The sequence below is a fragment of the Pseudopodoces humilis genome, chromosome 27 (genome assembly GCF_049639895.1).
Source record: "Pseudopodoces humilis isolate 2021_Gansu_Grassland_sample_001 chromosome 27, ASM4963989v1, whole genome shotgun sequence".
NCBI lineage: Eukaryota > Metazoa > Chordata > Aves > Passeriformes > Paridae > Pseudopodoces > Pseudopodoces humilis.
The window spans coordinates 1640908-1668867 of NC_142226.1; the positions used below are offsets into that span (position 1 = coordinate 1640908).

At 51.1% G+C, this 27960-nt stretch overlaps 1 protein-coding gene across 7 annotated transcripts in view; it reads left to right on the forward strand.

The window, feature by feature from the left end:
- SCMH1 (Scm polycomb group protein homolog 1) overlaps positions 1-27960 on the forward strand; it is a 64714-nt gene that overhangs the window by 23835 nt on the left and 12919 nt on the right. For 3 of the 7 annotated variants that reach the window (XM_014258675.2, XM_005529868.3, XM_088067390.1), the window contains 9 exons: positions 1973-2043; positions 3228-3462; positions 5848-5936; positions 6480-6723; positions 20351-20583; positions 21138-21264; positions 22273-22473; positions 23095-23280; positions 27423-27554. In XM_014258675.2, the coding sequence (XP_014114150.1) occupies positions 1973-2043; positions 3228-3462; positions 5848-5936; positions 6480-6723; positions 20351-20583; positions 21138-21264; positions 22273-22473; positions 23095-23280; positions 27423-27554 (1518 nt within the window). The remainder of the gene's footprint in view (positions 1-1972; positions 2044-3227; positions 3463-5847; positions 5937-6479; positions 6724-20350; positions 20584-21137; positions 21265-22272; positions 22474-23094; positions 23281-27422; positions 27555-27960) is intronic. The other 4 variants (XM_014258676.2, XM_088067393.1, XM_088067391.1 and 1 more) reach the window with 3 other exon arrangements.

Here is a 27960-nt window from a genome sequence, read left to right on the forward strand (position 1 = left end):
CTCAAATAAGTTCCATGTCCAAACGCTATTTTTAGAGGCCTGCAGCTGTCTCAGAAATTCTCTGCTCCCACTGGGGTTGTGCAGCATGGATCTCTGCTGTGGGGTGAGCTGCTGCAGGGAGCAGGACAGCCTGGTTTAGTGTGGAGCGAGTGAAAAGTGGAAAGATTAAAACCAGGACAACTTTTAATAGTGATGGATTGAAACCAGCTGAGGGGAGTTTGTTGGTTTTTTTTTTTAATAAAAATTGTCAGGCCCAGCTGATCCTGTTCAAGCTGCTGGCTCAGGGCCTGGGGCTAAGACTGGCACTGCTCACCCAGTACTGTCACCTGGACATCCTCTGTGTTCCAGCCTCTGAAGGGCCACCCCAGTCTGAGATGAGCCCAGAGCAGCTACCAGAGTTAAGGGGGGGGGGATGCAGAAGGCATTTCCAGGCCAGGAGTGCCCAGCTTTGCTTTGCCTGGATGTTTACTCCACATTATTCATACAAAGAATTTCATTGACAGAACCAAATATAAAATTGTATCTTCAATTAATGCAAAAGAATTTAATGTGAGAGCATCATTGCAGTAACTCACTGAATTTCTTCATTCACCCAGTGTGAAACTGTGGCTGAAAGGAAAATATGTGCCAGTGGATGGAGCTGAGCAGTCTGGGGCATGGAGAGTGCTGTCAGTGTGGAAACAGCGATATTCAGCCAGTGTGGCAATGAAACTGTGCTTTTTTCTGTTAATTTTCCCCTTTTCTAACAGTGTACTAGTCATCTGCATAGGAGGTGGTGAGAAAGCAGCATTCCTTGTATTTATTTGAAGCTTGTAATTATGAAGGCTCCTCTGTGCACAAGGCAGCACTGAAGCAATGTGTGCTGACCTTACTGCCTCAGTTTTCAGAGGTGTGGTGTGTGCTGCAGTAGCTAAAATGGCTCTTAATGTGGCTTTTGTTTTGAAAATAGACTGATTAAGAACTTGCCGTGACTCGGGAAGCAGTGGCTGACTTGAATTGTGCTGCCACCAATGCTCTTGAAATGCCTTGAAAAGGGAGGTCTCCCGGGAGCTGTTTGGATGAATACAAGTGAATGTCACACTGGAAGGTTCCTCTCCCAGCTGCTCAGTTTAAATGGCAAAAGTCACGATTTGCTGGGATCACAGGAGCTTTTAATTCCTCATTTAATAACAGGTTTCCCTGGGTGGCATATTGCTTTTACCCTTCCTGCTGCACGTGAGGAAGGTGCAGGCAAGGATGAAATGCGCTTCCCCTGGCAGCAGCACTGGTGGAAGGGGGTTTGGTGAGGTTTTGAGCTCAGTAAATCCCTGTTTGGAGGATTCCTGCTCCCATCCTGCCCATCCTGTGGACTCCATGGCACTTCAGGAAGTTAACTGCTGACCTGTCCACTTATAGCTGGGGTTGGGCTGATCCCCAGCCCATGGGGTGGGCTGTGTGTGTGCTGGACCAGGGGGACCACCCAGTCACCAGAAAGCAGATTCCTGTTCTAAATCCATGATTTAGAATCGTAGGATCACAGAATGGCTCGGGTTAGAAATGACCATAATCTTGTTCCAAGCCCCAAGCTGTGCTACCCGTAGCCCACGGTGACTGTTTGCAATCCCCAGACTGAGTGATGTGTTTAATGAATGGTTTTTAAGGGACAGTTGTCTGGAAGCCTCCACAGATTCCCATCTGTGCTGGGTGTTTTCCATTAAGTTGTAGGTTGTTATCCTGACTCTGTGCAGCCCCTTCTCGGCAGCGCTGAGGCAGGAGGATGCCGAAGGCAGCGCTGTGCTTTGTTCTGCCTGTCACTTGCAGTTGTAAATCTTCTGTGCTCACAAACATCAGAGGTTCTTGGTGAAAACATGTTGCCTGTGAGCACCTCCTCTGTGAGGAGTGCAGAACTGCTGGCTTAGGAGTCTGGCTAGTTCTTTTGCTGAGAATTTTGCTCATCTGTTCCTATTTGAATCCTTTTGTTTTCACTTCTCAGGTCACTTCACCTGGGAGAAGTACCTGAAAGAGACATGTGCCATCCCAGCTCCTGCCCATTGTTTCAAGCAGGTAAGAGCATGAAAACAAGAAAGGTCAAAGGCTGTGGTCCACTGGGAGCCCCAGAGTTCTGTGCCTGGAATAGGCCCCTGGTTTGGCAAGGAAGATACTTGAGGATATTGGAGACTTAACAGAAATCCAAGTGCTGAAGCAAAGATTAAATTGATACATTTAGAGTAGCACAGAAGATTTTCCTCTCAGATATGCATGTTGGGAACACGAGTATGCTATTACTCTGTCAAGCATGGGCCCTTGGAGAAAGTGTCCTGATCCAGCTTTGGGTGGATCCTGCTCAATCTGGAGATTTTCAGCAGAATTCACCCAATTGTTTTGACAGAATGGCAGCCCCTGGGCAGCAGGTACTGAGTGCAGGGGTGGTTGTGCTGGGTACAGGGGGTGCAGGAGTGAAGCAGCATGGAACACCTGGGTCTGGGCACAGGGGAGTGTCTGTGTGGGTCTGGGGTTGGCTGGGTGAGTCTTCCCAGGAAAGGGTTAATCCCCTACACTGGGCACTGGTGGGGGCACCTCAGATCCTGGGATCGGTTTTGAGCCCCTCACAGCAAGGGGGCTGGAGCGTGTCCAGAGAAGGGAATGGAGCTGGGGAAGGGGCTGGAGCCCCAGGAGTGGCTGAGGGAGATGGGAAAGGGGCTCAGCCTGGAGAAAAGGAGGCTCAGGGGGAACCTTCTGGTCCTGCACCACTCCCTGCCAGGAGGATGGAGCCAGGTGGGGGTCAGGCTCTGCTGCCAGCTAACAAGGGACAGCATAAGAGGAAACAGCTTCAACTTGTGTGAATTTTTTCACTGAAAAGGTGATCATGCCAAGGAAATGTCTGCCCAGGGCACTGGTGGTTCAAAAAAAATCTGTTTGTGGTGCTTAGGGGTAATAGGTTAGTGGTGGGCTTGGCAGTACTGTGGGAACAGCTGGAGTCAATGATCTCAGAGGTGTTTTCCAGCATGAATGGTTCTGTGATTCCAAGAGAAGGGGCTTTAGCTGCCTAGATGATGCAGGATGGAAGGATGGGGGTCTGTTAAAGACCTGCCAGGGCTTTCTGAGTTCTCTGTGGTGCCTGGAGGGGCTGTCAGCCTTCAGCAGACTCCCTCTGAGTGCTCCTAGTGCTGAAGCTTTGTGCCTGAGCCCGGTGCATGTTTTGGCAGTCCTGGCTCTGACTGGCCCCTGTTCTATCCCACTCTTTGCAGTCCTACACTCCACCTGCAAACGAGTTCAAGATCAGTATGAAGCTGGAGGCCCAGGACCCCCGGAACACCACGTCCACGTGCATCGCCACCGTGGTGGGGCTGACGGGCGCCCGCCTGCGCCTGCGCCTCGATGGCAGCGACAACAAGAACGACTTCTGGAGGCTGGTGGACTCTGCTGAGATCCAGCCCATTGGGAACTGTGAGAAGAATGGAGGGATGCTGCAGCCTCCACTGGGTGAGCTGGAGTTCTGCTGTCCAACCAGGATCAAATTGATGGTGGGAAAAGCTTGGGGGTTTTTATAGATCTGTGCTTGGAACAGAGGCCCGTGGCCTGCCCCTGCCTATCCAGGATATACACAAGGTATATAAACCACACCAGGTCTGGATTTCCACACAGACACATGGACAGGGAGATCCTTTAGACTGCAGGTGAAAGAGGTCTCTGCTTGCCCTGGTTGCAGCTCAAGCTCTGGATTGTTGCCCAGGGAAGCTGTGGCTGCCCCATCCCTGGAAGTGTTCAAGGCCAGGCTGGAATAACCTGAGATAGAGGAAGGTGTCCCAGCCCATGGCAGAGGGGATAAACTGGTTCATCTTCTAGGTCCCTTCCAACCCAGCCTACCCTGGGATTCTAGAATTCAATACCAGATTACCTGGACGGGAAACAATGTTGGAAAAGGTTCACAGTGACTAAAGTCCTGTCTCATATGAAGAGATACTTGTAAAAGTTCATACTTATTTATTTAATTTTGCTTGACTACAACATTATAAATAGCCTGGACTGTCCTAACACTTCTTCCAGTCTTCCATTAAACACACAACACTATCCTTTTTCCTTGATGCTTGCCCAGTGACAAGCTGATTTTTTCCTGCAAAATTAACCTGCTTTTACATTCTGCTGCCCAGCAGTTTTAGTGTCTTCATAAACCTCTTTCTCAATTAGCATAACCCCAAATAATACTTTCAGTGCCAGGCTGGACAGGGCTTGGAACAACCTGGTGTGGCCAGCAGAGGGCACGAAGTGCAGGTAACACAGCCCTGGCTGTGCCAGGGGACAGGGACGAGCTCGGGAACAGGTCTGGGAATGCTGCTCAGTGTGCCCGGCTCTGCTCTGTGCCACCTCCTTCACCTTGCACCAGAGAAGAGGGCACGGTTAGGTGAGATTTTAGGAAAAAATTCTTCCCTGGGTGGTTGGGGAGGCCCTGGCAGAGGTTGCCCAGAGAAATTGTGGCTGCCCCCATACCTGGGAGTGTTCAAGGCCAGGTTGGATGGGGCTTGGAGCAGCCTGGGATAGTGGAAGGTGTGGCAGCCTGTGGAAAGGAAGCCTGTAGCAGGGGAGTGGAAGTGGATGATTTTGCACCCAGCATGAAGACAGGTAACCAAGATAGTGCTGCAGTTGTCCGTCCTGCCTGCAGAGTTCAAGGGCCTAGAAAACCCAGCAAGGATTTTCTGTTTCCTGTAGTATTTTCCATCTGCACACATCTGCTGCTGCTGCTCTATCTCTACACAGATAATTCCAGTGGCAGGAGCCAGGGAACGGCTGGAGCTGGGCCAGGCCAGGCTCAGGCTGCATTTAGGGAAAGGTTCTTCCCCCAGAGGTGCTGGCACTGCCCAGGCTCCCCAAGGAATGGGCACGGCCCCGAGGCTGCCAGAGCTGCAGGAGCCTTTGGACAGCGCTCCAGGGATGCCCAGGCTGGGGCTGTTGGGGGGTCTGGGCAGGGCCTGGAGATGCACTGGATGATCCTGTGGGTCCCTTCCAGCTCGGGATATTTTAGGACTCATATAAAATGTTTCCTTTGCCATGCTGGGAGCTGAGCTCTCCCACCCCCTGCAGTTGTGGCTACTTGGGTTGATTTCTGAGCTGATCTGACAGAGCTCATCAGGGCTGGCAGGGTGACCTGTGCTGAGCGCTGCAACCTTGGCAAAGTTTTCCCATGTTCTTGGTCCAGGTTCAGTGCCAGGATTGCCTTCAAAACCCCTCAAACACAGACCAAACACAGCTGAGTAACAGAAATTGCCTGTGCAGGAAGATGCACATTTAGCAAAGAAGATACTCTGTGATATCCAGAGCCTTCTTTTGGTTGTATAGTCGTAGTCAGTGCCACATACTTCAGAACATGTGAAATTGCTTTTTTTCTTCCCATAAATCCTCTCTTCTTGTTATTTCTCCACTTTTTTCACAGCAGGTGTTGAGCCAAAACCTGACATCTTTCCCTATAATGGTTAACTCTATTTCCCAGCCAAGTCACATCCTCTATTTCTTCAGATTAGCTTGCCTGCAGCTCACACTAGAGGTGGAGGAGGCCACCCAGAAGCTGTGATTCCCTGTTGAGGAAGAAATTCCATAGCCTGAGTGTGCACTTGCTGATTCATGTCTCCCCTGCAGCAGGATCACTGGAGCTGGCAGCACTGACTCTGCACGAAGTGCTCAGCCTGGATGGTCAATGGATCAATGGGATTGTTATGATGAGTGAATATTGCAGGCAGACAGCTGTTTCCAGATGTTTCTTTTCAATAACACTAATGCTTTGCATTCAGAATACCTGAAGTCCCATCAGAGCAGGCGTGTGCTGCATCAACCCCCACAGTCTGAAAGTCTCCATCTCTGCTTCCCTCCCCTCAGGCTTCCGGCTGAATGCCTCCTCCTGGCCCATGTTCCTTCTGAAGACTCTGAATGGAGCAGAGATGGCTCCTGTCCGGATTTTTCACAAGGTATTTCACTGTTTGTGCAGATTCTCCTGGCAATGGCCCCTTTGCTGCACCAAACTCACAGCTGGTCCCATAGGAGGTGACATTGCACAGCTCTGCCTCAGGGCTGCTCTAGGACAGACCTGTGTCCTCTCCAGCTGTGTCATAGCAATGTCAGGGTGTGGCCAAAGGTCTGCCAAGGAAGTGCCTTGGGCGTCAGTGCTCAGGCTTGAGGCAGGAGCTGGTTTTTCACTGGTGCTGCAGGTGCTGCTTGAGGGGGGGAATGCAGGTGGGAGCATCAGCACCACTCTGGAATGTCCCACTCCCTGGGCTCGGTGCAGCAGCCAGCTGAGGGCAGAGCTCAGGGTAGTGGACTTTGCTGCCTCTTGATTAAGGAGCAGTGGCTGTGTAGCCCAGCCAGTGTGTGCACCCCTATTGGGGTTCAAATCCAGCCCACTAACTCCCTTCAGCTGCTCCTGGAGGTGAATTTGCTGGTGAGGGCACAGCCCTGGTGTGGGGAGGCACTGCCATATCCCCTTTGAGCATATATTCCACTTCTTCTTGTAGGAACCGCCATCTCCTTCCCAAAACTTCTTCAAGACAGGTATGAAGCTGGAGGCAGTGGATAGGAAGAACCCTCACTTCATCTGCCCGGCCACCATTGGGGAGGTGAGAGGTTCTGAGGTCCTCATAACATTTGATGGCTGGAGAGGTGCCTTCGATTACTGGTGCCGATATGATTCCCGGGACATCTTTCCCGTAGGCTGGTGTTCGCTGACTGGAGATAATCTGCAGCCCCCTGGTACAAAAGGTAAGGCCCACGTTGTTGCTCAGCTGTGTTTCTCCTCCACTCAGCTCTCAAAGAGCAGCAAAGCAGGCAGAGACTGGCAGCAAGGACACCTGGGTGCTCCTGTCTGGCTTTTGTGCTGCTTCCTGTGTGGCAAAGGTGATCAGGTATAGCACTGAAAGGTGCTGAGGAGCAGCTATCCATAACGATGGGCAGGAGGATGGCTATGGGGAGGGATGGTGCTGTACAGCATTGCTGAGGTCTGCTCCTCTCCAGGAATTTCCTTGAAGCTTTTCCTGCGCCTTTGAACCACATTTTCCTGCAGTTTTGCTCAGGGGGTCTGGAATAATGAGAATTATGAAGCTGCAGGACTGCGCCTCTTTGTACTCTGGACAGTTTTCTTGGTCTGCTGTGAACGTGGACAAAGCAGGTGTGGAGCAGGTCTGGTTCCTAGGGCTGTGATTGTTGGGCAGGAACAGGGTTGGGGAGCTTGTTGCCTTAGAAAGGCCTGAGCAGTGGCTGGTTTGATTCTCAGACATGTCTCAAGCTTTCTCACATCACAGTTGTGTTTGGGCCCTGGGGTCTGTCACTGTCCCCAAGCACATCCCTCTGGCATTTGCTGGCTGGCAAGCCCTGCACGTGCTTGTCAATGAAATGAGGGGCAGGAGAACAAGCTGTCTGCCAGAGCTGAAGGATTGCTTAGGAAAGGCATTTCTCTGACAAGGCTGTTCCTCTTGGCAGTCCTGGGTCAGCTCAGGCTGCCCTGTCAGGCTGGTGCTGCCCTGGGCCAGGTCTGTGCTCGGGACTGCAGGGCTGGGCTCAGTGGATTGCCTGAGAATGACCTGTGTGCTGAGCTCTGGGCTCCCCTTGGCTGGAGATGATTCCTCTTTATCTTGGATTTCTACAGTTTGCCTTCTTGTTCCCAGCTTATCCTTCTCTTCTTGCTGGTTGTTTGTGTCCCACCTGCTCTGCACTGAGCACTGGAGCCCTTTTGGCCAGTGGCTGACCACTCCAGTGGTGCCCTGGAGTCAGGGGCTCTCACCAGGCATCTCCAGGGTGCCTCTCAGGTGCTGCACAAGTGGCTCAAGACATGTTTGTGTTTGCCAGCTCTCCTGGCAGTACCCTGGGGGTGGAAGGTTTCAGGAGCACGGTGGAAGCCACTTTCTCAGGAGAAGTGTCTGACCCACAGCCCCAGCAGAGGCAGATCTGCTCCTCCCCAGCCTCCTCTTGCCAGGGGCTGAAGCTGTGAGTGAGCAGAGCCCAGTCAATTATCCAGGAACAACACCCCATTGTGCCATCCTGGGAAGCTTGTGCTTCCCCCTGTGACAGATTTTCCCTTTCCCACTGGCTCCATGTGCAGTGACTCTGCACTTCCTGCTCATGTACAAAAATACTGACCCCCTAAAAGTCACATCTCCCCACTCATAGGCAGAGGCAGCCCTCACTCTCAGGCAGATTTATGCTCTCTTTTTCCTTTCTTTTTCAGCTCCTGGGACAAGAGCAGGGGTTGGCAGGGGTTGCATGAGCCATGCAGAAATTCCAGAGAGTTGAGATAAGCCTTGTCTTTGTGGTTTTACTTCTTCCTCTGTGACTGTCTGCTCCCTTTCCTGCCCAAGAATTTCTGACTTCCACTTTGTGGGATTAAACCAAAAGAACAGAGTACTGGGAACTTTCTCTAATGAAATTCCTCCTGTGTTTCCTCACTCCTCAGCCCTCAGTGGTGGACGGTAGAGCACAGTCCTCCCAGACCTGGAAGTGCTACTCTTGGCAGGGTTGGAGGATGCATCACCACAGAGGAATCACCTTTTCCTTGAGCTCCTTCTCCATGTGCCAGCCTGGAGCCTGCAGGACCATGTGGTGGAGCTGGGCATTTCCCTTTCCTGGTGGGAATTCCTCTTAAAGAGAACTGGAGAGACATGCAGGCAGTCAGGTGCTGCTGTGGTAATACTGCTCTGTGCTCATGTGCTGGACTGGCCCAGGGAGGCCCCTGTGGAAGCTGGGGAATCCTGTGAAGAGTTAACTCCATGGAGAATGAGTAACCCCGTGCCTTCCTGGGGCTGAGCAAAAAGAGGCCTCGTGGAATGAGCTCATGTTCAAGGGAAGCAGAACTTCAAAGAGGGCAGGCATGTTTATTTAATGCTGGTAACTCCATTCAGCTCTAATCTGTCTCTGCTGCTGGCTGAGGTGGAGGAGTGCAGGGCTTCTCCCAGGCACAGTCCTCCATCTCCAGGGCCTCCCACTCCCAGCAGTGTTTGCTTAGCTGGAGTGGCTGGGCAGGGAGCTGGTGGAGCTGGGGCCCAGCCAGCCACTCCAGGGAGCTTTCATCAGGGCACGTGTGTGTGCTAAAGAAGGAAAGAGGGAGGTCAAACAGCAAGGAGGAGCAGCCTGCATGCCTGCTTTGTAATTCCATTGCTGCATGCTGGCTGTGCAGCAGCCTCCTGGACATCTCCTGGTGCTCCTGTCTGGATGCTGCACACCTTGGAGCTGGGGGATCCAAACCAACACACCACACGGGGGAAATGTAGCTCTGGGAGTGCCTGTGCCTGTGGTGGGTCCCTCCACATCATCCATGGGCTGGGAATGGATGTTCTGCTGGGCTCCAGAGCAAGGTAGAATGTGGAAGAGTTCATCCTGTGCATCCACAGCTTCTCCACCTCAGCCTGGCAGCTGCTGGGGAGGCAGGTCCCAAAGGAGGGGGAGTTCTGTGTGAGTGCAGCAAATATCCCTCAATGTCCCACCCACACCAGTGGGGTGCTCCCAGGGCTGTCTGTTGGCCAGGAATCCCTACTCCACTCCTCATGTGTGGTGTACCTTACCTGTCTTTTCATATCTCTTGTACCTGTACTTTTTTACCCTTAAATACATATCTGGACTTTCAGGAGTAGAAGGTGAAGGGGACTTTCTGTTCAACTGAGTGCTGGCTGGGAGCCTGGAGCTCAGAGTCAGAGAACATCCTGAGCTGGAAGGGATCCACAAGGATCATCAAGTCCAACTCCTGGCCCAGCACAGGACAACCACAATCAAAGCTGAACAGCTTTTACTGTTCTTTCTCAAGTGTTTTCTCCAGGTATGTCCCTGGATCATCTCTCAGAAGTCAGAACGATGGGTAGGCTGGCTCATTGATGGCTGCTGCACTTCCCTTGCTCAGGACTTGTGGGGTCACTTCAGTTTCAGAAATTAGAAGAGTTTAGCTGTTCCTGGAGGTGCTGCTTGTGCTCTTACTGAGCCAAGCACTCATCCCAGAAAGGTACTGACTGAGAAATATTTACCTGTCACAGCACACAGACATAAAGCAGCTGAATTAACGTTGCAGGGGGCATCAAATCCAAACTTCCTACAACTTTCTGTTGCGTGGTGGGGTCAGAGTTTCAGAATGAGGGCAAAGCAGAGAAGAATGGTGTCTCCCCATCTTTAGATATTGCAGCCAGAATACACTGTGTGCACATTGCTAACAACACGGGGTTTTTGTCAGCAGAAGACCCTGAAGGTGTGTTGGGTGGGGAAGGAGTTACCCACACCTGCCAGGTGTGTGAGCTTTTCAGTTGGGGTTAGAGATCCATGGGCAGCACAGCAGGTACGGTGCAGGAGGTGGCTGATGTTCCTCAAGCCAAAAACATCAAGGTTTAGGTGTTGTGATGCACATAAGGAGTCTGTGCAATGCAGCAGTGGTTGGTAGAAATAATTTGGGAGGAAAGCAGAGATTGAAGGAGGAAAATGTGCATGTCACGTGTGGTAGGTTGACCCAGGGAGCAGCTGAGCCCCCCCAGCCACTCGCTCCCACAGTGGGATGGGACAATCATAAAGGTAAAAGGGTGAAAACTGATTCAGGTACAGAGAGTTTAACAGGTAAAGCAAAACTGCAGGTGCAGGGTCAAGCCAGACAGTCACTGCTCCCCAGCACAGTCTCAGCATCCCCAGGAGAGCTGGGATGACAACACCATCACTCCATCCCCTCTTCTCCATGCTGAGCATGAAGCTGTACAGTCCGGGACATCCCTGGGGCAGTGGGGTCTCAGCTGTGCCCCCTCCCAGCTCCCTGTGAGCTCCAGCCCAGCCAAACCCATTGCTTTGAAAAAACTTTTGCATGCGTTTTACTTTTTCTAGCCATCCTGCTCTTTGGGATGCCTGTGGGCTCTTAGGACAGGTCACTGCCACAAGTGGAGAGTGGATTTTGGGAAGTTCCCCATTATAAGCAGTGCCAAAAAATCAATATTTAGGATCGACCTAAAGAATAAGGATGGTTGTTTAGTTACCTTAAATCGTGGCTGGGGAGAGAGGGAGATGCACACAGAAATGGAGGAGCTTCAGGGAAATAAAGAGGGAAATAACTGTGATAAAAATCAATGAGAAAAAAGAAGAAACAGGTAAGAGGCTGGTTAATGATTGTTGTTTCCAGGGCCACCTGCCCTCAGCAGGGAGGGTGGGATGAGGGAAATTCCCCTCAGCCAAGGCATGGTTTTGTAGAGAGATGTGTCTGCCTCTGTAATTCATGGGAAATTTGGCAGTTCACAGACTAGAGGAAAGTTCAGTTCTTTGTAGTCAGGGAAGCACACGTTGGAAGAGGATCCTTTTTGCTTTCTGAAGTGGTTTGTGGGATGGAGAACTGTGAATCCTTGGGGGAGGAGCAACTAAAGCAGGGTCTTCTCAGGTACCTGTGCATGGAGCCTTGATGCTCTGAGCTCTTCAGCTGAGGAGGTGATGACTGAAGGGTCTCTCTGCCAGCTAAAGGCACATGGGCTGACTGAAGGGTCTGGGCAGGTGGGGTGGGGCTTTCTGCCTGTGACTGTGGGCTGGGGCAGCTGAGAATTTCCACAGAATCTATCTCTGCACAAGAAAGAGCTCTTACTTAAACACCGGCTCCAAGTTTTGGAGAAATGCAGGCATTTTTCTAGGGTTCGTGCCACAGTATCAAGAACTTTAAAAGCTGGGATTTGGTTCAAAAAGCATGAGACCTTTACAGGACCCTTGTACAGCTGGGTGCCAGTGGCACAGTCCCACCAGTGTGCACAGTCCCACCAGTGCTGCTGCTGGGAGGTGCTGTGGCACTGAAAGTCTTCCTGGCCTCTTGAAAAGCAGCTCATTTTCTCCATCCTGAGCAATCTGGATTTAAGGCATACCTGTGAAAGGACCTTGCCCACACACACTGTTCTCTGTAACAGTCCCTTAAGTCTGTTGCCAAGTTTCACATGTTACTGCTGGACACAGGTAAAGCCCTCAATGTCTGTATTTCAGGAGGTCCCTGTGCTGTTCCTCCTTTTGGGCTGTGCCCTGGCTGATGCCAGTTGCTCTGGAGTTCTGCTGGGTTTGCTATTCCCTGTTCCACCCTTCTGGATGCTCTTTGACAGAGAGAGGGGTGACTCCGTGGTGTGGGAGAGGGGCAGCAGTGAAAGCGTTAAGATTGGGCGGGCAGAGCTGGAAGCTGCTCCAGCTCTGGAATTTGGAGGACTGGAATTGCTGCCTTGGCAGCAGCCCAGCTGGCAGAGAGCTCCAGTCCCAGCCAGACAGGGCAGAGCTAACACAGAGCTCGTCCTCTGCCACCGTGCCAGGGCTGGTGGGAGCTGGGCGAGGGCACTGGGGACACTGGGGACACTGGTGAGTGCCTGCACAGCTCTGTGAGAGCTCTCAGACCCTGCTCCCTCTGCCTGGGCTTGGCTGCTGCTTCCTCTGCTTGCAGAGCAAGCAAATGTGAATAGTTTTAGAGAGTTACCCTGGGGATGGGCTGAAGGGGAGCTCCATCCAGCCTGGGCTCGCAGCTCTGCGTCACCCCGGGACCAGCAGTGGCTGCTGCAGTGGCTCCAGGGGGTTACAAGATGCTGACCCTGGACAGAAAGTTCATGAAGTTCTTTGTTTCTCACCACCATGTGATTTGATGTTTAACTGCTTCAGCTCCTCAAAGGAAGATGATGATGATCAGCTGCTAGGTTTCCTGCCCAGGGGCAAAGGTAATGTGTGTTTTATTATTTTCTTTTGGATATTGCCTGGTTTCTCTTCCTTCTTCCATAGTGGTGGGAAGAGGAGCCTCATCAGGAGTAGTTGGCAGGGTAGCACTCAGGTGAGCCCCTGTGCATTCCTGGGATGGAAAATATTAATTACTGTTTCCTCAGGACTGAGCTGGGATGCAGAGCTCCCACATTAAGCTGGGTGACATTTCTTTGCACTGGCATGGCTGCTTTGGGGACCACACAGGTAGAGCTGATGCACCAACAACAGGAATTCAGGTTTTTATCCATGAATGTAATGCACAAGCAGCCCTGCAACCTGGGTGGTGCTGCCTCTGAGGCTGCTGTTGGAAGATCCCAAGAAAAATCTCTTGAGCTGTTTGGAGCACAGAGCCAAGGCTCTCAGTAGTGACCCTGGCTCGGCTTGGATGTGCGTCCTGGAATGAATGGTTTGGAGGTTTGGTGGCTTGGATAAGGGAGCCCAGCACTGCAGGACTTTTTCCTGGGTGCTGACAGTGCCTGTGGCTCAGTGGGAACCATGGCATGTCAGGGACCTGGAGTTACTGAGTGATGTCTTGAGGCTGGCAGGAGCCTCTGAAAAGAGGAGCTGACCTGGGAAAAGCAGTTTTCTCTGGTCTCCATCCTGTCCTTACTCTCAGTGTCTAGACCTTCCTCTCAACTTGACTTTTCCTCATGTTTTATTTTGAAATATTTCACACCCCAGAGAATCTGTGTTTTGCTCAGGATGTTTCCTTCCCTTTTCCACCGTGCTTCCTGGCCAAAATCAGAGTTTCAGTATCTCAGGGTGTTACTGAGTCGTGGCAGGAGGTTTCAGCAGGACCCTCTCTTTGGTCCTGCCTGCTCTGGAAGGTCCAGGTCCCTGGAAGGGTGAATCATGAGACTTTCTCACCTCTCATCCCCTCATCAGGTCACTCATGGATGAGCACTGTGGATCCTGGTGTACATCCCTGTATTCCCCACATCGATATCTGTCCTCTGCAAGGATTTTTTTGATGATTCTTTGCCCCAACCTCTTGTAATCCTTGATTTATCCCTTTAGAATCCTTTCTTCTTATCTCAAAGTTCTGGAGGTGTTGTAAAAGCCTTTGGTGAGGATCTTGGAGGCAGATGAGGCTGTGCCACATCCTTCCACGTGTTCTCTGGCCAGTCCAGACCCTCCAGGTTTCTGTTCCAGGAGCTGGACTGACACTGCCCAAGTGGCTCAGACTGCCTGTGCCTTACAGGGCTGTGTGAGTGAGTGAAGCCTCTGTTTTATTTTGGAAAATGTTTCAGTAGATGCACCTTGTGCTTGGGTAGACTCATCTGCTTAGGTTTAGCAATGTCTTTGTGAATAGGGCAGAGTGAGATGCGCCAAGGGCGGCCTTGGAGATGGACAGGTCTCTTAAACACCTGAGTTCTGGTGTTTAATTGTGTAAGCAGACCCTGTATGTCCACAATAGGGTTTTTGTCTTTGGCTCCAGTAGCACTGACTGCAGTCTCCAGGTCTTTTCCGTGTCTCCATGTGTGGTTACAATCACAGATGAGACACTTGGGCTGTTCTGCAGCTCGGTTCCTGCTCTGGCACTTGAGGCAAGTCACTGAAGCTCAGGCTGTCGTGTGCTGCCGCCTCTGAGACACGGAACAAGGTGCTGGGAACACCTGCCAAGGTTTGCAGGATCCCTGCTGAGCTGCTTCAGAGAGCACTGGCTGTAAGTGCCACTATGGTTTAGGGCACATGGGAATGCTGCTGTGAGACTGAAAATGTGACACTCCTGCAAACAGCAAACAGCAGTCGCTGCTATCACTGTGACTCTTGAGACTTCTTTTTTTATTTTTTTCCCAGTTGTTTTCTATTGATAAATAAAACAACTGGAAAAACAAATAAAACAACCATAAAAACTGGCACAGCTCGTGCCAGGGGGATGTACAGTGGCATCTGCAGTGACAGAGCTGATCTGAATGTGTGCCAGCAGTTAGGAAAAGTGCTGCTCCAAACCACACAGGTTTCCAAGCCATTTAGGAATGGGACACTGATGATGGATGTTCAGAGCCTGTCTCAGGTTCTGTAAATGCACAAGGCATTGCTTCAGTTTGAAGTAACAGCTTTTCATGTGCCTGTGGATGTCCTGCCCAAAAAAGACATTATAATGCACCCCCATGGTGAAAATGAGCAGGATGGAGTTTTGGGGACTGTGGGTTTGGGTTTTCTTTGTGTGCTACTGTGTAAGCACTGGCCAGGGGATTAGTGGATAAAATAACTTTTTCAGTAGTAAAAATAACAGGTTTCAGTAGTCAAAACCTGCAGCTAGACAAATCTTGTGTGACTAGAAGGTGTCTGTTTGGGAGAAGAGAGAGCTCATCATGAGAACAGGTAGAACATGCTAAATCCTGCAGTGCTTGGATCCCCATGCTGTGTTGGATATCTCCTCTGGTCTCAGCTCAATGTTTCAGACTGGAGAACATGAATCCCTGCAGGAAATCCTGAATTATCAGAATCATTGTCTTCTCACCTTTAAATTCAAGGATTTGGAGTCTTGTTCTTAATCCCTGTCTTTGCAAGGAGCTCATGTCTCCCACCCATGCTCCAGCCCTTTGTCCTGCGTTTTGTCTGCTGTGTTTGCTGAGAACTCAGGACAGTCCAGGTCTGGAGTCTTCCCAGGGCTTGTATTTCTGTCCCAGTCGTGCTCATGATGGCCAGTGATGATGGTCTCTGCTTTGGGAAGAATCACAGGGCTTTGAAGCTTTGACATTTTACTCTGGGACAAGCAATGGGCTCCAGTTCCTGTCCTGCTCCAACCTTCAGGATGTCTAGGATTGAGATGCCTCATGCAGGGAAGGATTCAGCCAGATCTCAACAAGATCTCTGCACTCTGGAAATTTTGTTTTTCTTAAATGGGTCTCTAACTCACCTCTTTGAGTGCTGCTGCTGCTGCCTGGGAAGTGCTGAAGATGGGACAAGGGGCAGTGATGACCAAAGGACCGCTGGAGGGGTGGCCTGCAGGACATCTCCCAGGCCATGCAGAAATCTCCCCTTGCTCTTGAGGACACTGCAGGGGCCAGTACAGAGATCTCCAGGCACAAGCACATGAACTTCAGCTGCATCTGAGAGTACAGAGCCCTCGGCACAGAAAATGGGAATTTGGGATTTGTGCTCCTTCAGCTCTTGGTAAACGAACCTTGTAAATAGGAAAGGCAAGAAACCTGTCTGCAACTTCAACTTTTCTGTTCCATATTTTTCTACGTGTTTTGACTTTGTAATTCTTGTCCCAAGGACAAATGCTGCTTCCTAGCACTGACTAACCTTCAAAGTGTGGATGGCAACTGTGCAGAGCCTCCTGTAAGCAAGAGTTTCAGTCACAGTGTGGTGGGCAGCTGCAGGTGCCGTGTATCAGCTGACAGGGGATGTCTTGGCATTAGGAAGTAGAGCCTGAAATCAGGAATTCTTTGTCAAGTTTATTCGTTTCTGCAGAACTCTTCTTTAAACTAATCCTTCAGTGATGAATAACATCATCAGTGGTGCCCAGCTTCTCTTTGGCTCTTAGTTCAGCCGTGTTTGAGCTGCATCTTCAGGGTGATGTTTCTCACTGTGCCAAATGGATCCGATGCCAGCCAGCCCAGCAAGGAGCCAGCCTCCTCCTCCTCCATGTCTGCCATTGTCCTGGATGCCTGTGTGACCCAAAACAAGACAGTTCAGCCAGCAGAAAATTTCCAATGATTAGTTTTCTGCCCCTTAATGAGCTGAAATAACCGTGAGTTCAGATCAGTGAATAATTCAGGTCAGAAGAGATCTTGGGATTGCAGGGCTCAACTCCTCCAATGCAAGGCCAGTTTTGGAGTTGGTTAGATTGCTCAGAGCTCAGGTGAACAACAAAGCTGTGGCACAGAGAGATGCTGCTTCACTCAGGAACAGCAAACTGTTGATTTTTTAAGTAAGAGAGGCCCCACTTGATTTTCTGAAAATGTGGCTCCTCTCAGTGGCCTGTACATGGAAAAAGGTGAGGATGTCTCTGGCAGCTGCTCACTGTTGGGCTGGCACTGTCACCAGCTGAATCACAGAATCAGAATATCCTGAGCTGGAAGGGACCCACAGAATCATCCAGTGCAGCTCCAGGCCCTGCCCAGACCCCCCCAACACCCCCAGCCTGGGCATCCCTGGAGCGCTGTCCAAAGGCTCCTGCAGCTCTGGCAGCCTCGGGGCCGTGCCCATTCCCTGGGGAGCCTGGGCAGTGCCAGCACCTCTGGGGGAAGAACCTTTCCCTAAATGCAGCCTGAGCCTGGCCTGGCCCAGCTCCAGCCGTTCCCTGGGTGCTGTCCCTGTCCCAGAGCAGAGATGGGAGCTGCAGATCCCTGAGCTCTGCCCTCGCTGTGCTCTGCTCCAGCTGGACACTCCAAGTGCCCTCAGCTGCCCCTCCTGTGGCCCCTCCTGACCCTTCAGCATCTTTATGGCCCCTCTTGGACACTCTTTGACAGCTTTAGATCCTTAATAATTAAGATGTAATAATAGAATAAGATGCAGTAAATTGAAGCTTTTGGCAGTTATAGGAGACTTGGGCAGTGGTTGGAGCTGTGAGATAATCCAGCTGTTTCCACCTCTGGAGCTCTCTGGGTGCTGGGCTGGCTGCAGGCACTGATCCCTGCATAGCAATCCCATGTTTCTAGATGATGGCAGGGGCTGAAATCCTGCAGGAAAATATCAGGCACCTGAAAAGAAACTGCAGGCTCCTGTAGGAAGTATCCAGACACTGGAAGTGGTGCCTTGGGGATGAGGCAGAGTGTGGCCAGCTGTGTTTGGGGGCTGCAACACTGATGTGCAGGCACAGCTGGTGGGAGGACTGCTCTGGAGCTCTTGGTGTCTCCTCCTCACACAGCTCAGTGCATCTGGTAGGGCAAGAGAAATGTGTTAGCACAGGCTGGTGTTTACTCAGATTCTGGTTCAAATCCAACAAAAAGCCAGGCAAGTCTGCTGGATCATGGGAGGATAAAACCTCATTTCATTAAATCACTCCGGATCAGTAAAATGTCTGTGCATTGCATCAGTGTGATGGAATCAGCCCCAGGGAGGAGATCAGAGCCTGTCCAGTGCTGTGCTCAGGGCTGTGCTCAGGGCTCAGCAGCACTGCTGGGCACACAGCACCAATCTGGGTCACAGTCTTTGTCTCTCTGTCCTGAGCTGGCTGCACATTTCAATGTAATTTAGCTTGTTTTGGTGTGGCAGCTCCTCCATCCCTACAGGAGCTGTAGCAGGGACCAGGGATGTGCTGCCAGGGGCACAGGCACAGTGGAACTGCTCTGGGTGCCTGAAGGACATGAGGTCTCCCATCCCAGGATCTGCATGCACCTAGGTATGGGCCTTTATTGCCCAAATCCCCAAACCAATTCTTCAAGCCTGGCAAATTACTATTACATGTACTGTCTTTACAGCTGAAGTGGGCAACAGATTTTTCTTGCATTTATTTCACCAAAAGATGAAATCACTTTTTAACATAAAATTATACAGTGAAGGCTTGCACCCCAGGACTTCATCTGACAGCAGTCTCCTTTTTCCTGGCACTGAGAGCAAGGGGTACAGTCCAGCTGCTCTGGGTACTGCATGCCAACTTCCCAAATTCACCATTTCTCTGGGTTTGTTCCTAGTAAAACTGAGAACATGGATTTGCCTCACAGCTTGTCTGTAGAATTCTCAATTTTTCCCTCCACCAGGTTTCTCTTTTCCAGAGAAACATCATTGTGGCACCACTTGGTTTAGACACTGAGCGTTGTGCAGATCTCAAATTAAATACTCCCTGCCCTGGCTTCCACATCCCTCTGATATTTAACAGTTTCTTTGAAGTATGGAGAGTTTTAGAATCATGGATTGGTGTAAACTGGAAGGGACCATAAATCCCATCCCATTCCACCCCTGCCATGGGCAGGAACACCTTCCACTATCCCAGGCTGCTCCAAGCCCCATGTGGGACCCAACCTGGCCTTGGACACTTCCAGGGATCCAGGGGCAGCCACAGCTTCTGTGGGCACCCTGTTCCACTTTACCTGTGTTTATCCTTGTTCTGGTAACTCGAGGGACTCTAATAAATGGTTTAATACAAACATTTCTGGGCTGAGATCAATCATTGCACACTCAAGGCCAGAGGCCCCACGATTCCATGATCAGCACCTGCCTTACCCTGCAGCTCAGTGGCAGATGTCACCTGGAGCAGGTGACACTCTTGGAGTGCCATCAGCTGTAAGAAGCACCTGAGCTATCACATTCATTTTCTTAACAGCAAAATAGTCTTGCTTTTAACATTATCAGCTCAAAGAGTAGTAAAACCCTGTTTTTGCCACATTCCCTGTGTCTTCCTGACACAATAAAGGCTTTATTCAGGAAGTGAGATAGATCCTGGTGACTCTGTGCTTGTTCCCAGCTTCTGATACAGAATGCTAATGCACAAAAGCAAGGAAATAAAATTAAAACTAACTAAAACTAATGAAACATGCCCACATGACAAGCAGAATGGGGCTGGATCCTGGACACACTGAGTGATTTGGGTTGGAAGGGACCTTAAAGCTCATCTTGTTCCAACCCCCTGCCATGGCAGGGACACCTCCCACTGTCCCAGGTTGCTCCAAGCCCAGTCCAACCTGGCCTTGGACAATTCCAGGGATCCAGGGGCAGCCACAGCTTCTTTTTGCCAGGGGAATGAATCCTTGCTCACAGTAACTGCTCCTAAAATCCTCATTACAGAAACCTGAAAAATCTCAGTACATGCCCACAGTTGTGCCATCCTGGTAGCAATTTTTATTGCACTCTGTTTCCCTGGCTTTGACTTTTTTCCTTAACTACAAAGCCCCTGATTTCAAAAGTGTTTGCTTGTGTTTTTTCCTAATTCCTTACCCTTATGTTGAACACATAATGAGGTTTCCAGATGTGAGAAACAAGGCATCCTAAAGATCATTCTGCATTTCAAAATGCAGCAGGATTTTGGTTTGGTTTCTTTAGAGCAGAAATTTAAAACAGAAGGAAATACTGGTCTGCTAGGCTGAACCAGCATATCTCTTGCCTTTAGCAGGCTTGGGAAAGATGACTGACCAAATTTAGGGGATCTGTGGGCAAGTATACCAGAACCCTGATTTTGTGATGGAAAGAGTGAGAGGATAAGAAGGAGCAGGCCTTCTTCTGGTAGAATGTGGGAGGAGCAGAGCAGCTGGTCCAGCTGAGATGAGCAGTAATCCTTTCAGGCAGCTAGGATGGAGCTGGTCCCTTCCACTGCAGTTTGCTGGAAATTTAGGGACAGAACAGATCTGACATCAGCCTTGAGAGAGGGAATGTTTGCAGTCCAGTGTTTGCAGCACTGGCTCTGTGACTCAGACAGATCTTGGTTGATCCCTCCCTAGGAATGCTCCCAGAGCCTTTTCCGTGGCCGTTGGCAGGTCACCACTCGCAGAAGGAAGAGCTGTAAGTGCCAGTTCTTTTCAGGAAGGAAGGTATGGCTGCAAACATGATCCTTCTGGAGTTCAGGCCATCCAGGTTAAGCCCCAGTGTCCCCCAGCTCGAGTGCTGAGCCGGGGATCCATGTGTTTGGATTTTCCTCTGGCATGGAGAGCAGTCCCCCCGCCCAGGGGTCTGGGAGTACTCCAGGTTTTTCCATGTGACACTGTATAAAGATGGAGGCTGCTCTTGTTTTGATTCTCACCTGATTTAATTACATTTGCTTTTTCTCTTTTTATTTCAGTTGTGATTCCAAAGAGCCCTTTACCTGCCTCCGAAGTAAACTCGGAGAAACCTAGCATGCACAGTAGCACAAAGACTGTTTTGGGGCATCAACAAGGGCAAAGGCGTCGCAAAACAGGGAAGAAGCGTGGTCGAACGACCAAAGCGCTAATCCATCACCCCATGCCTACACCCTCCAAGTCAGTGGAGCCTTTGAAATTCCCCAGAAAGAGAGGCCCCAAGCCTGGCAGTAAGGTAAAAGCTGATGCTGATGCAGGCGGGTGAACAGCAGGTGCTGCAGGTCCTGCCATGGGTTGGTGCATGCGTGTGTTTGTGCACGTTTGTCTCAGCCTCTGGCTGTGTGACTGCAGCAAGTAGGAGAGCAGAGGGGTATGTGGGGCTGGCAGTATCCTCAGAGCCCAGCCCCAGAGCTGTAGAGAATGTCTGTGTCCTAAAGATCATTTCCATCAAGAATCCGTGTCTTTGGAAGTGCATTGGCTGTGGAGTAGCATGGCAGATGCTGGGAGAAAACAGGATGGCCAAAGGGTAGAATAAGCTCTTCCATCCTTCTGTGGCTAGTCTGAATCAAACAGAGGTGGCAGATCCCAGGCTTGTTATTTTCCAGGGTTGTGGTTTGTAAAATACACACGTGTTGATTACTAGGTTCTCGACACACCCCGTCATCACCATCAGAAATGTGTCATGTTCCACAGTGCCTTGTCTGTTGGATGCAGAGGAGAGAGTGTAGTGATCATGGGTGGTAAAGGAGAGCAGGGGTAAAAGGAGAAATATCTCCTCTTTTTCTGCAGAGGAAACCTAGGACATTGCTGAACCCAGCACCCACCTCTCCAACCACCAGTACCCCAGAGCCAGACACAAGCACTGTGCCCCAGGACGCTGCTACAATCCCCAGCTCTGCCATGCAGGCTCCCACAGGTAAGGAGGGTCGTGGACCACATTCTTGACAGGATTGCACAGTTAGGAACTGCAGCAGGCAGGCAGCAACACTCTGAGAGAGTCCCATTTCTTCCTAAGCCTGTAAATCAGCAATCCTTACCACTCCAGAAAGGCTGGCCTGAGAGAGGCACATGAGTCCAGAGCAGCTGTTCATTTATCTTTCTATTGGAAATAATGAAGTAGGAAGATTGCAAGCCCACCTTGAGTGCAAGAACCCCTTTCCCCTGCATGCTGGTGACTCCACAGCTCTCCAGGGACACTTGTGGCCCACTGTGCCCAGGGGCAGTCGGGTGTGCAGCACCCCTTGTGAGCCCCGAGCGTGAACTCTCCCACACCATGCAAGGCACAGCTGCTGGAACTGCACAAGGGGCAGAGGAGGTGCTGAAGGACTCTGATCTGCCCAGCTCCAGCCAGGATATCAAGGCACACAGGGACAGGAGGGAATAGGGGAGGAGGAGGAGGAGCAGCAGTGAAGAGTGTATGCACTGCTACAGCTGAGGAGGAATCTGGCCGGGAAAGTCTAATGCAAAGCTGCTTTTGACATGTTGAGTCAAGTACTGGATATGGGCTGAGCCCTCTGTTTCCCCAGAATGTAATTGGCCAGTTTTCAGAGGAACCTAAAGAAGCCAGTTTCCCTAAGAAGGAAACACTGTGGGAAGCCCTAGAAAGTGGGGGCTGCATTCCTTCTTCCCCTGTGAACATCACAGCCACCTTACCTGGCTGGCATGGAAACCGCTTTCCAGCCTGGGAGAGCATGGGAGAAACAGCAGCAGTTTGGAAGGTGAGCGTGAGGCAGGAAGATTTTGGAGGTGATTCCCCTCTAGAAGCGGCTCCACCGTGAGGATGCAGTCAGGCAGTCGTGGTGGATTCCACTTTGTGAGTGATTGGAGAGTCTTAAAATCTCAGCATCTCTCAGGTTGGATTTTAGGCATCTGTTTCTTGCTTTCTTGAGTGGGTTAACGGCAAACACATTTCTCATCTTGGCAGTTTGCATTTACTTGAACAAGAACGGCAGCACTGGGCCCCACCTAGACAAGAAGAAAGTTCAGCAGCTGCCAGACCATTTTGGACCAGCTCGAGCTTCTGTTGTCCTGCAGCAAGCAGTACAGGCCTGCATTGATTGCGCTTATCATCAGAAAACAGTCTTCTCCTTCTTAAAACAAGGCCACGGGGGAGAGGTCATCTCAGGTGAGAACAGGCCCCCAGCACTTTGCCTCCAGAGAGGTTGTTGCAAGAATTCTCTCGTTGGAAGATGTCTGTCCTGAAGCTCGCTGCGGCCACAGGCCAGGGGCAGGCAGAAGAGTTCTGTCTTCTCTTTCTTGCCACACGTGTGTGTCAGTGAAGCACCAGCTGGCAGCTGACTCAGAGCGGAGCAGTTGCCATGGCCTGCGGGCACAGCTGCTGGAGCAGGCCGTGCTCAGTGCTGGCATCGCCTGGGCAGCAATCCTGCCCCACCGAGCGGCCCCCGCACTGCCCCAGCCCCGGCAAGAGCCCCAGCAGGGGGGATTCCACAACTCCTCACGGAAAGACAAGAAATCCCCGGGTTTTTATTTGCCTTTAAGCCCGTGCGGAGCCGGAGCTGCGAGCGCAGGCCCCTCCTGGAATCCTTTGCGTTCCCTCGGCCGCGGCTCCCCGTGCTGGGTGCAGCAGGCTGGTCCTGGCCTGCCCCAGCAGCAAAAGGCAGTGGCTTTGTTGGCTCTCGACAGCCCAGCGATGCTGAGATCCAGGAGCTGGCTGTGCGGCCCTGGGCGTAGCCTCCCGCCTTGGCGGGGGGTTCACGTGTTGGGCTCTGTTTGTTTCTGTCTCCAGCTGTGTTTGATCGAGAACAGCACACTCTGAACCTGCCAGCAGTAAACAGTATCACCTACGTCCTCCGCTTCCTGGAGAAGCTGTGCCACAATCTGCGCAGTGACAACCTCTTTGGGAACCAGCCTTTCACTCAGAACAGCCACATGCAGCGCTCACACGAGTACGACCACGACAGGTATCTACCAGGTAGGAGCTGGGGCGGGGGCGGCACTGTAGGGACCCAGGTTTTATCTCTGTCTCTGCAGGCAGGCGCCTTCAGAGCCCTCACAGGGTTCATTGCATCACAGCCAGTGTCGTGCACGTGCCCACAGGGCTCTTGTGTAGGATTCCAGTTGCATTTTCTGCCTGTCGGTTTGGTTTCCATCTCCGCTGTAGGTTTCTGCTCATCCGTGCTGTCTCCTTGTCTTCCCTCCTCTCCTCGTCCCCCAGTCCTTCCTTCTCCCTGTAATCTGATTATGGTGACTTCATACAGCTAGGAATTCAGGTGAAAAGACTGCATGAGAAGGGAGAGTGAGAACATGCAGCAGCTTAACTGTAATTAGCAATTAATTAAAGCAGAGTGGTTTCCACACTGCCGGCTGTGGATCTGCTGGCAGCAGCCAGGGCATCCAGCCCTCAGTGACAATGAGCATTGAGGAGTGATGCTCGTGCAGCAATCTGATGCAGATTCTGTTGGTTTTGGAGCAGCTCACCCCAGCAAGACAGTTCATGCCACAGTGCAGATTGTCAGGCTGCAAAACTGCTCAGAAGTAGAAGCAGTGGAAAACAAACGCAGTGGTTCCCGCGCAGTGCTGGGCAGTGATGGGGTGATGGCTGCCCTGCAGGCTGGCCGGCCTTCTGGGGCAGCTCCTGCTCCAGGAATGTCAATCATGGAGAGGATCAAAGCTGTCTGCACCCTCTTGGGTGGTTGACAAGTGCTGATCTCCTCTCCTGTCTTGCTTTCTTCCCCCTCTAGTCAGCAAGTAGTTGTTGTGTTGTTTGAGGTCTTTCCAAAGTTAATTCTTTGCATAATTATGGTTCTGGCAAGAAAAGCAGAAGTTGTATGAATGTAAAAGGATGAGCACTTAGAAAGAACTGTTTAAAGAGAAGTTGCTAAGCATGAGGTGTAGGAGCAAGAGCCAAATTCCACAGTGCTTCCATTCATTGCACCTCACAAAGCACCTGAGGCAGAGTCTAGAAAGAAGGAGGATCTTCCCATCCTCTGTTTCCTCCTGGCTGGAGCCAGCAGGGCCAGGAGCAGAGGAGCTGTAGGATATGCAAGGACAGGAGCAGCATGACTAGTTACTGGGACTGGAGGCTTTCCCCTGAGGAACCCTCAGATAGAAGAAATCCCCATGTTTCAGTGTGGAGGTACCCTGTCATCATGAGAGCAAAACCTGAGTGGGAGGGAAAGCACCCAGCTCTGGGCATGGCTGAGCTCACACAGAGTTTCCAGCCTCCATGAGAGGTCAGAGTTGGGCTGCTGGACAGAGTGGAAAAGTATAAATCAGAGTTCAGAGAAACTCAGGCAGAGCACCAGATCTGACACAATGCTGAGACCTGCCCATCCTGAACTCTGATTCAGAGTATTTGCAGCACTTGAAGAAAATCAGCCACAGTCAGAGGTGTGTCAGCTAGTCCTGCAGTTCATCCTGATGTCTGAGCTTCTTGGGCATCTGCTCATGTGGCACCTTTCTCAGGCACTTGAAAGAAGGTGGTAAACTTTGTTGTCTACACATCACAGTGGCTTCTGGTGAGGGCAGGGAAACAGAGCTGGTGATTTTGGGAAGTTTGGGCTGGTCATGGAGGAATGAGGGTGGAGTTGTACGTCCTTAAATCACACCAGATGTCAAGGCTGCTGTGGTCTCACCTTCAGCTCTGCATGTCCTGCCTTGTACAGTCTCCAGTACAGGAATGTCCTGCATGGGGCTGCTTCTCCCAGTGAATGGCCACTGGTTAGGACTGGGAGCTGCTCTGAGTTCCCAGAACAAACTGGGGGTGCCGTGGAGAATTGGTGTGTGTGTGCTTGGGGCAGAGGGAAGGTCTGCAGCAGCCAGCAGTGCCATTCTGCCTTTCTGAGCAAATGGAAATGAGGAGAAGCAGAGTGAGCTGTACATCAGGAGCAGCTGTTGGCAGGGGACTGGGCAGCTGATTGCTGTTCATAGCAACATGAACATGATGTGACCTGGAGCCATCTGAAAACACAGGACTGCAGAGACCTTCTGGACCACCTGGCTCCTGCTGTTACAGCACCACATGGTGCTTCTTGGATCCTCTCTAGAGTTGCAGATTTTGCTTTTCCATTGGAGATTGCTCCAGGGTTTTATGCTGAAATTTTAGAAACTATTTTGTTATTTCCAGCCCTGATTTATTCTTGGGCAACTTCATGTCTGTGTCTCCTAGTCTTAATATTGTCTCTTAGCTTAACTGGGTTCTTTTTCTTCTGGAAGTAGTTGCAGAGCAGTTGGAGCCCTCAGAGGAGTTCATCTTTTGGCTGCTTTTTGCTCTTCTCAGACAGGGTTGGTTTGACTTGAACTTCATGGGGTGGCCAGAGTGAGCTGCTCTTCCCCCCAGCAGCCTCCCAAGGCAGGGGAGGTGAAATATCCCTCCCAGCTGTGCTGTCATTTGGAGGCAAGGACAGCCCTTTGTCCTTTTATCTCAGTCCTTACCTTTCTGCAGTCCCCTTGCTCTGTTCCCTTGTGCTTGTTCCTTCTCTAGCTGAAACATGGGCCCAGCATTGCCTTTGCACTGTCTCAAAGCACAGAATGAGTTAAAAACCTCCCTTCATCCCTGCTCTCTCCATCCTCTGAGGTGCACAGCTCCATGCTGAGCAGGGCTTTTTTATCCAAGTAATGATCTGCTTGTTCTCAGCATCCTTCTCGAAATGAGCATTTATCCTCTGAGATTTGAGTCCTTTCCTCTCAGATTATTTCCTCTTTGGTGATACACATTCATGAGGTTTATGTCATTTTTGAACTGAAGGCATTTTCTTTTTATTCCTGATGATCTGAGTTACTGTTACTCCATTCCTTATTTTCTCAAAACTTGTCCTTTAAAACCAGAATTCTATTTTTGGTTTATCCTGTCATTAATTTACACTTCTGATTCCTAGGGTTAACTTCTATAACCTAACCTGCTGTGTATGCATTACTTTTAATATCAACCACTTTTTAAAAAATAACCAAAACCTGATGAAACCTTTGTAAAACATCACTTTGTGTTGTGGTTCTGTGGCTGTTGGGTGAAGAAGGTCATGCAGTTTGGCACAGGGCTGCCCAGAGACATTACCAAGAGCATGTGTTCCCCTCTCTGGGCGGTGTTTCTTACAAGGGCTCGTCCTGAGGATGGAAATTGTTTTTCTGACAATAATTTTTGGTCATACTGCTATGGAATCCCTCAGTGCAAGCAGCTCTTTCATTTCCCTCATGAGCAGACACCTTCTCTACCTTTGTGTTTCTCCTTAATCAACTCAATTGTGCCCATCTGGTGCTTTCCCCCACCTGTACCTCCATTTGTTGGGCATTCTGTATCTCCCTTGGTGTCAGTCCCGTTGTTCCCTCCTGCCCTGTGCCAGCTCCAGGCTGGTGGTGGCTCCTGGCATTTGTGCAGGAGCATTTAACCCCTGTGTGCCCACCCCAGGAACGCCACGAGCTCCCACGTATCACCTGCAAGAGCCCAGCTGGGAGCTGCTGGCCTGTGTGGGCAGGGGAGGGTCACCTCAGCTGGGACAGGGTCTGCCACCCCTGTGTCACTTACCTGGCTGCTGTCCCCATCAGTGTCAGTGCTTCCATCCCTTGTCCATCACCCGTGTGTGCAGAGACGTCCTGGCCTGTCCCAGTGTCCCGTCTGCTGTGCAGGGCGTGGAGAGTCCCATCCTTGGGATGTGTTTGGAGAGCAGCCTGGGGGGTCCACGGAGGGGGGAGATTGGAAATTGGAGTAGGGTTTAAACCAGCACTGTGTATGGCACAGAGGGGCTGCAATTTTGTCCAAGGCTTGTTTGCCAGGTGTCCAAGGGTGCACCTGAAATGTGACGGTGGGATGAGCAAGGAATTGTGTGGGATGAGCCAAGGTGTAGAATGAGGAGAAATGGAATTAAGTCAATAATTAGAGGTGATGTTTGGGTGAAATATGGCAAAACATGGCTAAGATACCTTGTTAGTTTTCTCACCACCCTTTTTCTCTGATAAAACCCACAAACTCTGCTCTGTTGAGCCCTGCCAGATGTGCTGGATTGCAGCTTGAGCAGGTGGTGGGTGCCCAGGCTGGCGGTGCACACAAGGCTCAGGGGACTCAGTCTGCATTTCCCAGGACGTCTCCACTCCTAAAGAGGGCTTGTTCTCTTTTCCTAGACAGAAGCAGTTCGTTAGACGGCTCTCTGCAGGGACCAGGCCGGGGTACAAAGCGCTATTCCCAAGATTCCCCTCCATACAGTGCTCCTCTCTCCCCCAAGTTACCAAAGAATGACCGTCACCCTTTGGAAGGTGAGCACAGCGTGTCTCTTCCCAAAGCTGGCTGTTCCCAGCTCCCTGTCCCGCCTGCAGCAGGTTCAGATCTGGCTTTGCTTGTCCCTGGCATGGGTTGTGCTTGGTGTCCCAGAGGGGAGTGGATGAGCTGCTCTGTGGTGAGACAGGTTCCCCACACAGATGTGTCAGGCATGTGGAATGCAGTGGGAATTCCTTCTAACCCTGGCAGTCCTCATCTCACTCCGTGTAATCTGGTTTAGCTTCCCTGGCTGTGCATGGGGTTAACAGTGCCCAAACTGCCCAGCTGCCTCGGTCCATCTGCCCTGCATTTTTCCCTGAGAGTTTGCTGCAGCCTGTTGTACAGATGCTGATGTGCAGCTGTACAGCCAGGGACTTGCTGCCCTTTCCCAGGATCTCATCTTGT